This window comes from Patella vulgata, chromosome 2 (genome assembly GCF_932274485.2).
Source record: "Patella vulgata chromosome 2, xgPatVulg1.2, whole genome shotgun sequence".
Classification (NCBI taxonomy): Eukaryota; Metazoa; Mollusca; class Gastropoda; family Patellidae; genus Patella; species Patella vulgata.
This window is the reverse complement of record NC_065880.2, coordinates 90,187,084-90,198,729: the sequence shown is the minus strand read 5'-3', so window position 1 is coordinate 90,198,729 and position 11,646 is coordinate 90,187,084. Positions and strand designations below refer to the sequence as shown.

Below are 11,646 nucleotides of genomic sequence, written 5' to 3'. Positions count from 1 at the left end.
CCATTTCTGTCTGTCTGTCAAAACTGAACTCTCTCTCTCTCTCTCTCTCTCTCTCTCTCTCTCTCTCTCTCTCTCCAGCCACCATACTAAAATAATGGACCAGTCATTTTAAGAAAACATCAACATCACTTATGTAAGCTGAGAGTGGATGGACACCATGTGTTATTCTCTTGTGTTAGGTTTTTTTTTGACGTGCCACCAAGATGAATAGCTTTTTCATCTTTTGTTCAATCAGTTAAAAGATGTTAATTCCGATGGGAAATTAAAACAACGCCTTCAGCTTCTATGTCATACCATTCGTCAACATTTTTTCTCGGCTATAAAGCACACCTTAGAGAAATTTAATTCCTCTCCCTCAAGACTTTGTACAGCTACAGATCTATGTGAAGCTCGGTTTTTGTCTGATTCGTTTTGTTTCCTTCATTAAAGGCAAATGAAATGAAATGAAATGGGGTTTAAGGTCTTATTTTTCGACTGGGCTAATGGAGAAGAGTATTATACATGGAGTACATCCATGCTTAGCTTACATAAGTGACATTAGAGGTCTTTAACAGTGGCAGGAAACTTGAGTACCTGGAGGGAATCACGTGGCTAAGTGGGTAAGACGCTGGCTCGCTAGCCTGGAGGTCGGGTGTTCGATCCCTGCATTGGCCGAGAAAGTTCATCTCGATTTTCCGGCGTGGTTTCCCCTTGTCAGTGATGCAGAAAGGAGGGCCTGACAAGGACAGCTGCCTAGTCGTTCGGATGGGACGAAAAACCGAGGCCCCGTGTACACATTGGCGTGCACGTAAAAGATCCCTTGGCAGTTGGAATTCGATATAAGAGTAGGCCGTAGCGCCGCTGCCCGGGCAAAATTTCCCTCATAGCACACTGTATGGCGTATGCCCGTCTTCAATTAGCCCAGGTTAGGTGCAGAAGAGTAGGACGTTAAACCCCATTTCATTTCATTTCATTTCATTTTGAGTACCTGGAGAAAACCCACGAAGTTGGGCAGGCGACCCTACTCCTTGTTATCGAAACCATGCCAGTTGACTCAATGACAGACCTTATGATACAATGCGCACAGGCTAACCATTCGGCCATCCAACCCCCAGACAAGAGAAACAATCTGTCAACACAGAGCAACAATGTCGATGAACACATACTGATTTCAAATCAGACGAGCTTGATTGACATTCAACGTGTCCTGTAAATTGTTCAGACGATAGGATGAATATCAATAGTCTCGGTTAATAAAATGAAATGAAATGAAATGGGGTTTAACATCCTACTGTTCTGCTCCTATACTGAGCTAATGACGGAGGTCGATCATAGCTAGGTCACGAGATATTTTGGTTATGACCAGCATATATGGCCAACCCATGCTAGGAACCAAGTGGTATTGCCTCAATTTTAATCGATTTTCATTCATCTTGTTTTTTCAGTGTGCCTTTACTCCGTGATCTGCCTGCTGATAAACTTTCCAAATTAGCAGACGTTTTAGAAATCGTAAGTAATTATTTTATTTGATCATGTATCTTATGATAAGTTGATATTTTATTTTATCATGTATCTTCTGATAAGTTGATATTTTAGTTCATATGAAGCACATGGTAAAGTTGATATGACGTTCACTTAGGAATGTTATATGTACCAAGGAGTAGGTTCGCTTGTCCGACCTTGTGGGTTCGCCTGCCCAACACCCTGGGTTTCCTCCGGGTCCTCTGGTTCCATCCCACTGCTAAAGACCCCTACGCGCAAGCGAATTATTGAAATAAAATTGAACCAAATGTTAGTCCTAAAATGACCTGTGTTTGTGTCAAGTGGATGTTAAACCCCATTTCTCTCTCTCTCTTCAAGATGGCTACGATGACGTCATAGTCTGAACCTAGTCCTTTAACTTTCTTTTATGTTAGTGCTAACAGGCATGTACAGCATTTCCCTTGCAGGAGGAAATATCAGAAAATCTGTGTAAAAAGTTGACAGAATTGACACATAATTAAGGAAGAATTGTTGAGTTTCTGAAACTCCGGAAACAGGAGAATTTATTTTATATCCAGCAGAAAATTGTTGAATAATTGAAACTCTGGAATCAGCAGAATTTATTTCCTATCGAGAAGACATAGTCTGGAGGCTCAGCACGGGGGGGTGTCCATCAAATGGGGACAAAAACAGACCCAACTTTTCTAGAGTAAAATTTTGCGTAGAATACGATGCTGAGTGGTAATCAGTCTGCGTAATCAGGGCGTTTTCGAGATATTCAGGGTCAAAGGTCAAATGAGTTCATTTGCACTGAAAGTGAATGAGCGGTCATTCTTGTATTATGAAAAGAAGCTGAAAATGATCGAAAGTAATCACACTTTCAATAAAAATGTAAACTTGCTAAATTCACCTTTAGTCTTAGTGACCCTGGAGGTCAAAAGGTGAAATTTACCGTTTTTGCACAAGGCAGATTTAAAGCAATAAAATGTCAACATAAAATATAAAAACTAAAGCGAAACCTGTTCTAATTAATAATAGGAACATTTAAAATTTATATTTAGGGGGTCTTAGTACCGAAGTTTTACTTTGGAACATCGAAAATGATCTTGCATAGCTGGTCTACGTGTTTAATAATTTAAATGGTGTGTCCAGATGCAAAATGTCCCTCATAGCAAGAGAGAAGAGAGAAATGGGTTTACCGTCCACTCAACACAAACTAGATCATTTCGGGATTAACACATGATTCAATTTTATTTCATTAATTCGCTTGAGCGTAGGGGTCTTTAGCAGTGGGAGGAAACCGGAGGACCCGGAGAAAACCCGCGAGGTTGGACAGGCGATCCTACTCCTTGCCACATACAAACAGGGAATCAAAACCACGCCAATTGTCTCCATGGCAGACCTTATGATACAGCGCGCACGTGCTAGCCATTCGGCCATCCCCGTATGTTTAACCCTTGTCAGTTCACGTGGGGTCTCCGTGGACCCCATGCACATGTTTTATATTGTTTTGTAATAACTACTGGATACAACTTTCTGAAATTTAGTGACTTTGTCTCCTATACATTTTTACACGTAGCAAAGAGATTGGTATTCATATGCTTTCCACATGCAGAGTTATGTTACATGCAAATCAGGCCCAACGCTTGAAGGGAACAAGGAGTCCAACCGGACCCCTAACTTATAACTCACAGTAGTGATTTTTCTAATGTGTTTTCTGCCTGAAAACCATATTGTGTATGCAAGAGTATTCTCTCTTTTAGCATCTGCATGTTACAAATACCAAAAATTAAATGATGAATTCCAAATATTGAATGGTTTTTGTATCAAGCGTGAATTGCCATTTAACCTCTTTATCACATAGTACACAAAGTAGCAATTTGGTGAGAATTATTAAATCTTTTCCATATGCCACCAAAATGTTTTTGGATAATAATTTAGTTGTTTTTCAAACCAAACGCTTCCTTTTAATTCAAATATATCTGTACGTAAAAACTTGAATTATAACTGGGGTCCATATGGACCCCATGATACCTGTTATGTGATTCTCACAACGAGCACCGACAAGGGTTAATGAACAAATGATATATATACATACTATATATGGAGACCTTGCTGCTGATGTAAAATCGATTTTATAGACATTGATCATTAAAACGTTTGCTGACTGAATATATTCAATTAACAAATTTTACCGAGTACTTTTACATTAAATAAATGTTAAATAAGTGTTGATTGATTTAGCATTAAAGAATTCAATTCATAGCTTCAAATGGGCGTAAAGTCAAAGGAATAAATCATAAAGAAATAATTTGTGGGTTTTAATAGCAATATTGATTACGTATATCTCTCATGGCGTATTAATACGAAAGATTGTATATTATTTAATCAAGTTTGTTATTCTTCGATTGGACAGCCTGTCTCAAGGAGACGCTTTCGTACTTCCGATAATATGTCCAGGGGGATTAACGTTACTAACCTAAAACGCTACCATTTCATATCCGTGATCATTATTAGCCAAGCGAGTCTCCTGGGAAAAAAAATTGAATCAAGTTATCGAGGCTATCGATGAAAACATGACATAAATTTACTCGCTAGAAAATAATCGTACATTGAATTACTCGACAGTTGTGTTCGGAATAAATTTCCGAGACATTTTTGTTTTGACTTGACTGTGTGTCTTTGTTGATGGAGTAATAATTGATCTCAAACAAGTCATGTTTGTTTGTAGATTAACAGAATTGTAAATCAACGAAACTGCTTAAATAACCATCAATCAGGACGAGGTGAATATTCGCTGATCGAACCTTGATGAGAAAATGATCCGTTGAAGGAACAACAAACATAGAAAATAAAATCTAATTATTCCTTTGCTTCTTGTTAACTCACTCTGATATTCTAGTTTATTTATTTAATTAACAATGAGTATGTTTTTCTATTTCAATGAATAAAGAGGTATTGTCACTCTCGCCCAAAAAATAAGGGGGGGTTGGATGGACAAATGGTTAACACGTGTGTGCTGTATCATAAAGTCTGTCATTGAGTCAACTGGTGTTGTTTCGAATCCCCAGTTGAACGTGACAAGGAGTAAGGTTGCCTGTCCAACCTCGTGAGTTTTCTCTGGGTCCTCCCGTTTCCTCCCACTGCTAATTAAAGTCCCCTATGCGCAAGCGAATTATTGAAATAAAATTAAAACCATGTTAGTCCCGAAATGACCTAGTCTGTATCGAGTGGACTTTAAACCCCATTTCTCTCTCTCTCTCTCCAAAAAAATAAATGCAGGGTCACCGGATGAAGCTTGCGTGGGTTAATCATTAAGAGTGATCGAGAAATGAAGAGTTCTGTAATTGTAATAGCAGGAGGACCACACTACACACACACACAAAATTGACAAGACCAAAATACAGACATTACAAAAAGTAAACCTCATCAAGTAATAATTTTTACTCATAATGAAAAAAACCCCCAAAAAACAAGGGATGATTTACAAGAAAGACGTCAAAGAAATAAAGCCTTGTTGTCTATGGAGCGGAATTTCCCCCATAAATCTAATTCCTCACCTAGTAATGCGTATGCTAATATGCGATTTACATTTCCCAATGCGCCACCATACAATTGTAAACAGCGTCGTCTACTACCAAAATGAGCTTTAGAATTATGGCGCCTTTACCGTGAAACATTAAATTGTAAAATGTCAAAATGTTAACGAAGTTAAACTGACAACAAAAATTAAGAGTAATAATGGAAATAGAACAAAATACAAATTCTAACTGCAATTTTTTTTTAAAATAAGTCATGTAAATTAGCATATTTACATTTGTAAATAGCCAATTTAACATGTGTTAGTAAGAAGTTACATGCATAGGAGTAAGCATATTAGCATACACATTACACTAGGGACCGGGTATCATTCAGATTTGATGAAAAAGGGAAAGAAACTGAGTTTACCATCTAGAATCTAATACACAAATCCAATAGATTGCCATCCAGAAAGTATTAAATGCCATCAAGATTCATCAGAAAAACGCCCAGTTTGTGCTACCATGTAGTTTAAGAAACACTGGTTAGTTTTGACAGTATTGCCAATGGATGAAAGAATAATTTATTTATTTGTTTGTTGTAAAATATTGGATTGTATTTTTCAGGATTTTTACCATGAGGGAGAATATATTATCCGTGAGGGCGCTACTGGTGATTCTTTCTTTATCTTAAATAAAGGAGAGGTACGTACAATGTGTTTTTTTCGGGAGATCATATCCCTATCCAGTCTCATCTATCATCTCCATCCAGCCTGAACTTGGGACTTGAAATAGCTTTAATAAAAGACTTTAGAATGGAATTTCATCTAAGACACCATTTTCAGCCAAATTTGACATAAAATATAATTTTACGCTTATTGTGAAATTAAATATCTTTTAATTTCTTCATTAATTTCTAGCTCGCAGTGATTTCCTATTTTTGTAGTATTCCAAACTTAAAAACATATTCACCATTAAAAATATTATATTCAGTGTTTTGTTTTTATTATTCTACAGGTTAAAGTTACTCAGAGAATACAAGGACATAATAACCCACAAGAAATACGCAAACTGAAAAGGGGAGATTATTTTGGTGAAAAGGCTTTATTAAGGTAGGATTTAAAATTGCTCCACCCTGAACCGAGATATTAGCTTTTGAATTTTAGTCTAGCCCTGATTGGTACGATAGAATACATAGTCTCAATTATCCATTTTTTCATTTAATCATCAATGAGCGTTGAGCAGCAGATCGGATTCAAATCCAGTAACTATCGCAGGCTAGCGATGACATCGAGAGTTGTTTATGGTCTGGATAAGTTAATTAATGTCTAATTAATAATTAAGATAACATTTCAGGCCTAAAGAAAGATCTGTAATAGGCAAATTTAGCTCTTGCATAATATATGTTTAATGGGCCGGTCACACAGGCTTCCGCGAGTTGATCACGTGTAATTTTGCTATAAATTTTGCAAATTTTTTCTACACGCGGTGAAAATCAACCAATTTGTCTCAGACATGCTGGACACGCGAATGACAAGTGGACCACACGCGCGCGTGTGCATCGCGTGTCCACCACGAGTCCTCCGTGTGTGAGCGCTTGTGGTCAGAAAATGGGGTCACACGCAGCGCGTGTGTATCACTTGTGCTCCACATGTGCTCCGCGTGTGAATCACGTGCCGATCACTTGTGCTCCGCTTGCCGCCCGCGTGTATAAAAGCCGCCGCGTCCGGTGTTCTGGATCAGTATCGATCAATATTCCGTAGAGTAAAGATCAAAATCATGGCACCGAAATCAACGTCTTGATCACAACTGATGAAAAATGGCCCACACGCGATCTTTTTATAGCAGAAATAACTAGTGGTACAAACGAGATTGGGTCGTGGACGACACGCGAATCAGTCGTGGTTCAATCGCGATTCAACGCGAAAACACGCGAATGGCCCGCGGATGACTCGTGACACAATCCCTGAGGAAGCCTTTTACACGTGGAGCACACGCTATCACAGGTGGTAGGAACGCTGTAGACACGCGGATCACAAGTGGATGACAAGTGCTACACACGCAGTCACACGAAGAAATTTTGCGTTTGCCCGCGAGTGACCACTTGTCGTCCACTTGTGATCCGCGAGTGTACCACGTGTTATCGCGTTTGGCCCGCGTTTGTACAGCGTTTACACCACGTGTGCGACACGCGGTGGCCGTTGCGCCTAATTTTTGTGCTGCTCAAAAATAAAATCGGACTCCGTGCGCGTGTAAAATTTTTCGCGCGTGTGCGCACTTGTTATTCGCGAGTCCACCACGTTTCATTCACGTGTCATTCACTTGTGACCGCGCTTACTTCGCGTTTGACAGTTCTTCCTCGCGATACACTCGTGATCAACTCGCGGAAGCCTGTGTGACCGGCCCTTAAATTGAAAATAATGTCTAAGTTTTGATGGAATAGAGAATAAGGTGAAGATGAGGTCAAAGGTTGTGCAAAATGAATAGATCTAACTACTGGATCGCAAAATGATGGCAGAGTTGACAAAATGCTTTAACAATCCTATAGTTGGGTGGGTGGTTCACAGTGACTCAGCGAGTAAGATGCTGGCTCGCTAGCCAGTACCAACCTCATGGGTTTTCTCAAGGTCTTCAGGTTTCCTCCCCTACAAGCATGCAAATTATTGAAATAAAATTGAACCATGTGTTAGTCCCGAAATGACCTAGTTTGTGTCAAGTGGACCTTAAACCCCATTTCTCTCGTTTGTTTAAATAAAATTGAATCATGTGTTAGTCCCAAAATGACCCAGTCTCTCTCTCTTTAGTGTGGACTATAAACAGTTTTTAATCTTCATATTAACGAAATTGTAAAATATTGTTTATATTTTTAGCGAAGATCGTAGAACAGCAAATGTGATTGCACTGCCACCTGGTGTTGAATGTTTAACGGTAGATCGAGAGTAAGTAATTATTTGTGTGTCATATTTCTATGTTGATACCTGCGAGGTAGAAGCGTAAAACACTATATCCCATTTCATTTCCTTTCAATGGCCAACAGTTTAAATCTATGATACGGAGAATATCATATTTCCATATTCATTCGATCGGTTTGTAATTAAAAGTAGAAAGCTATAGAATATTTCCAATGGCCACCAACCTCAGGGGTTTTCTCCGGGTTCTCCGGTTTCCTCCCACTGCTAAAGACCCCTACGTGCAAGCGAATCATTAAAGTAAAATTGAACCATAGAATATTTCCAATGGCCACTAGAGCCAGGGGTTGTGTGGCCGAATGGTAAGTATGTGTGGGTTGTATCATTAGGTCTGTCATTGGGTCAACTGGTGTGGTTTCAATTCACCGTGACAAGGAGTAGGGTGGCCTGTCCAACCTCATGGGTTTTCTCCGGGTCCTCCAATTTCTTCCCAGTGCTAAAGACCCCTACATGCAAGTGAATTATTGAAATAAAATTGAACCATATGTTAGTCCCAAAATGACCTAGTTTGTGTCAAGTGGCTGTTAAACCCATTTTTTTTCTCTCTCTCTCTCTTTCTCTCTCTCTCTCTATTGGTGCTGAAAAGTAGGAACCTACAGTCTATGTTAGTCCCAAAATGACCTAGTTTGTGTTGAGTGGACATTAAACCCCATTTCTCTCTCTGCCTCTCTGTCTCTCTCTCTCTGGGATGGTGCTGAGAAGTAGGAAACTAGGCCACTAGCAATAATTTAAGCTTGTGAATAATTTATAAGAATAACAAGATATAGAATGACATATTGAGAATATTTCATTAGTTAAGGGATGGTTTAATTGAATAAAGTCAGAAGTTTAATATTACACATCATTTACTCGATTAATTGATGAACTCAATCAGAGGGAGTTAGAAGTAAGGGAGAAAACAAACATTCATAATCTATCAAATTATCTCGTTCTCGTTTGAAGAACATTTAATTTCTTTGTTGTCTAAAAATGGTTTAATTTTAAAACATTTCAAGAAGATGTTTATCGTCATAGAAATATATCTCCGATATTTTTAGAACAGCCATGAAATGTAGATTAGCACGATATAAGTATTTATTGATGACCTCAATTCATTCATGTATCAATTTGTACGCAAATCTAAAACTGAGAAAGGATTGGGTGATAAATAAAATCTCCTATGAGTCTTTTTTGATATCAAAAAATATCAACACAAGTCCATAAAGTAAAAAAATGGGTGTTGGTATTTTTTTCATATAAAAAAAAATACTTGCAGGAGATTTTATTTATCTTTTTTTTTCCTTTATCAACTTGTGTTGATATTTTTTGATTTAAAAAAATAATTGTAGGAGTTATTATTTATTTTTTTTTTTTTTTCTTTATCAACTTGTGTTCATATTTTTTGATATAAAAAAATACTCACAAGAGATATTATTTATGGTTTTTTTTACTTTATCAATTGTTTTGATAGGAGACTTGTAAGAGATTTTATTTATCATTTTTTTTACTTTATCGACTCGTAGGAGATTCTCTATCTATGTTTATTTTATGTTTTACAGTTCATTCAATCAGTTAATTGGTGATTTAAATGTTTATTTTATGTTTTACGGTTCATTCAATCAGTTAATTGGTGATTTAAATGTTTATTTTATGTTTTACAGTTCATTCAATCAGTTAATTGGTGATTTAAATGAATTAAGAAATAAAGATTATGGTGATGCAGCCCGCGGTGCGTCCCGGTAAGTATCTATCTCCTACTAACTGTAGAATAACCCCTCCAGTTCCCTGTCTAGTCCTACGGATGGGAGTCAAAAAAAAAAGTTCAGTCTTCATATTGGTCTTGGTTAGATCTATTTGATAAGATCATCTTCAACTTTGGTCAAAGGTTCACTCCCACAGCTAAAGACCTCTACGTTCAAGTGAATTATTATACTAAAAATTAGCCATATGCTAGACCCGAATTGACTTAATAGTATGCGTCCCCCCCCCCTCTCTCTCTCTCTCTCGTATTTTATATAACAGTAGACAAGTGAATGTTTAAATGATTAAAACATTTGTTGGTTTATAACCGTTTATTTCACGTGTAATATGATATTCACCAGGAAACAGCAAGATAAATCAATATAAAGTAATAATTAATCTATCTATGTCTCTCAATTATAAATTAATAATATTCTATATAAATATTACAGTTACGACTTGACAATATAATAGATGAACACCAATGGGGTGTATTAATATTAGATATTTAAAGGGCTTTATGGGAGATTAGATAAAGAGTTGACAGTTCTCGCTATAATCGTTAAATTATGGATAAGATAAAGAGAATATGCCGAAACTTTCAGTCAAATTAATCCACTCTGAACAGAGATTTTAGCGATTAAATTTTAGGCCTAGCCTCGATCATCATTACTAAAGTCGGTACGATCATCAATCACAAAATGTATTCAAATCCAGTAAATATCGCAGGCTAGCATTGATATTAAGCGTTGCTTATGGTCTGGATAAGTTAATTAATGTCTAAAAAATAATTTAGATAACATTTCAGGCTTAAAGAAATACCTACAATAAGCAGATTTACTTCTTTTTTTTTTTCTTTTTTTTTTTAAGACATATTTTATTCACTATAAATGAATGGGAAATTGGGGAACAGGCAAAATGCCTATGTCAGACCCCTAGCCCTCTTGAATAATGTATGTTTAAATGGATGGTCTCACATAATTAGATATTAAAGAGATGGTATCACATTAGACATGAAAAGGGTACCCTCGCATAATTAGACCTGAAAGGGGTGGTCCCACATAAATAGATATTAAAGGGATGTTCTCAAATTAGATATTAAAAGGTTGTTTTCACATTAGGTATTAAAGTGGTGGTCTCACATAATTAGACCTGAAAGGGGTGGTCCCACATAAATAGATATTAAAGGGATGCTCTCAAATTAGATATTAAAAGTTTGTTTTCACATTAGGTATTAAAGTGGTGGTCTCACATAATTAGATATTTAAGGGGTGGTCTTACATAATTAGATATGAAAGGGGTGGTCTCATATTAGATATTAAAAGGGTGCTTTCACATTAGGTATTAAAGTGATGGTGATCTCACATAATTAGATATGAAAGGGGTGGTCTCATATTAGATATTAAATTGAACAATTTTTTAACTGACATTTGATTAAATTTTGGTTTGTTTTAGCTGCAGTATGGTCAGCAGTCCTCGTGATCTAGTTCCAAAAACTAAAAAAAAAATTGGAATAACAGAACGAAAATAGTAATGAATTGTTAATTTTATCCAATACGTTTCTTAATCTCGATAACCCCTGAAATAACTGTCTAAAATAACCTGTTGAAATAACCAACCATCAAATAATCCCCCGTAAAATAACCAGATAATCCTATCATGGTAGAATACACTGTAACTCAGGTATGGTGTAATCTTGTGTATTTTGCTATCATTTCTTTCACGTTTTTTCAATATCAAATCTTATTTTGAAATTTCATAAAAATAGTCTAAAATTGCCCCAAATCATCGGAGGGTTGGGTGGCCGATGGTTTACACATGGGTGTTGGATCATAAGGTCTGTCATTGAGTCAAGTGGCGTGGTTTCGATTCCCCTCTTGTATGTGACAAGAAGTAGGCTCGCCTGTCCAACCTAGTGGGTTTTCTCTGGGTCCTCCAGTTTCCTCCCACTACTAAATACCCACTATGCGCAAGCAAAT

General features: G+C 37.0%; 1 protein-coding gene across 1 annotated transcript in view; it reads left to right on the top strand.

The window, feature by feature from the left end:
• LOC126812428 (cGMP-dependent protein kinase, isozyme 1) overlaps positions 1-11,198 on the top strand; it is a 161,705-nt gene extending 150,507 nt beyond the window's left edge. The window contains exons 7-12 of the mRNA XM_050538821.1: positions 1,425-1,488; positions 5,607-5,684; positions 5,997-6,091; positions 7,850-7,918; positions 9,589-9,666; positions 11,123-11,198. Coding sequence (XP_050394778.1) covers positions 1,425-1,488; positions 5,607-5,684; positions 5,997-6,091; positions 7,850-7,918; positions 9,589-9,666; positions 11,123-11,198 — 460 coding nt within the window. The remainder of the gene's footprint in view (positions 1-1,424; positions 1,489-5,606; positions 5,685-5,996; positions 6,092-7,849; positions 7,919-9,588; positions 9,667-11,122) is intronic.
• The last annotated feature ends 448 nt before the right edge of the window (positions 11,199-11,646 follow it).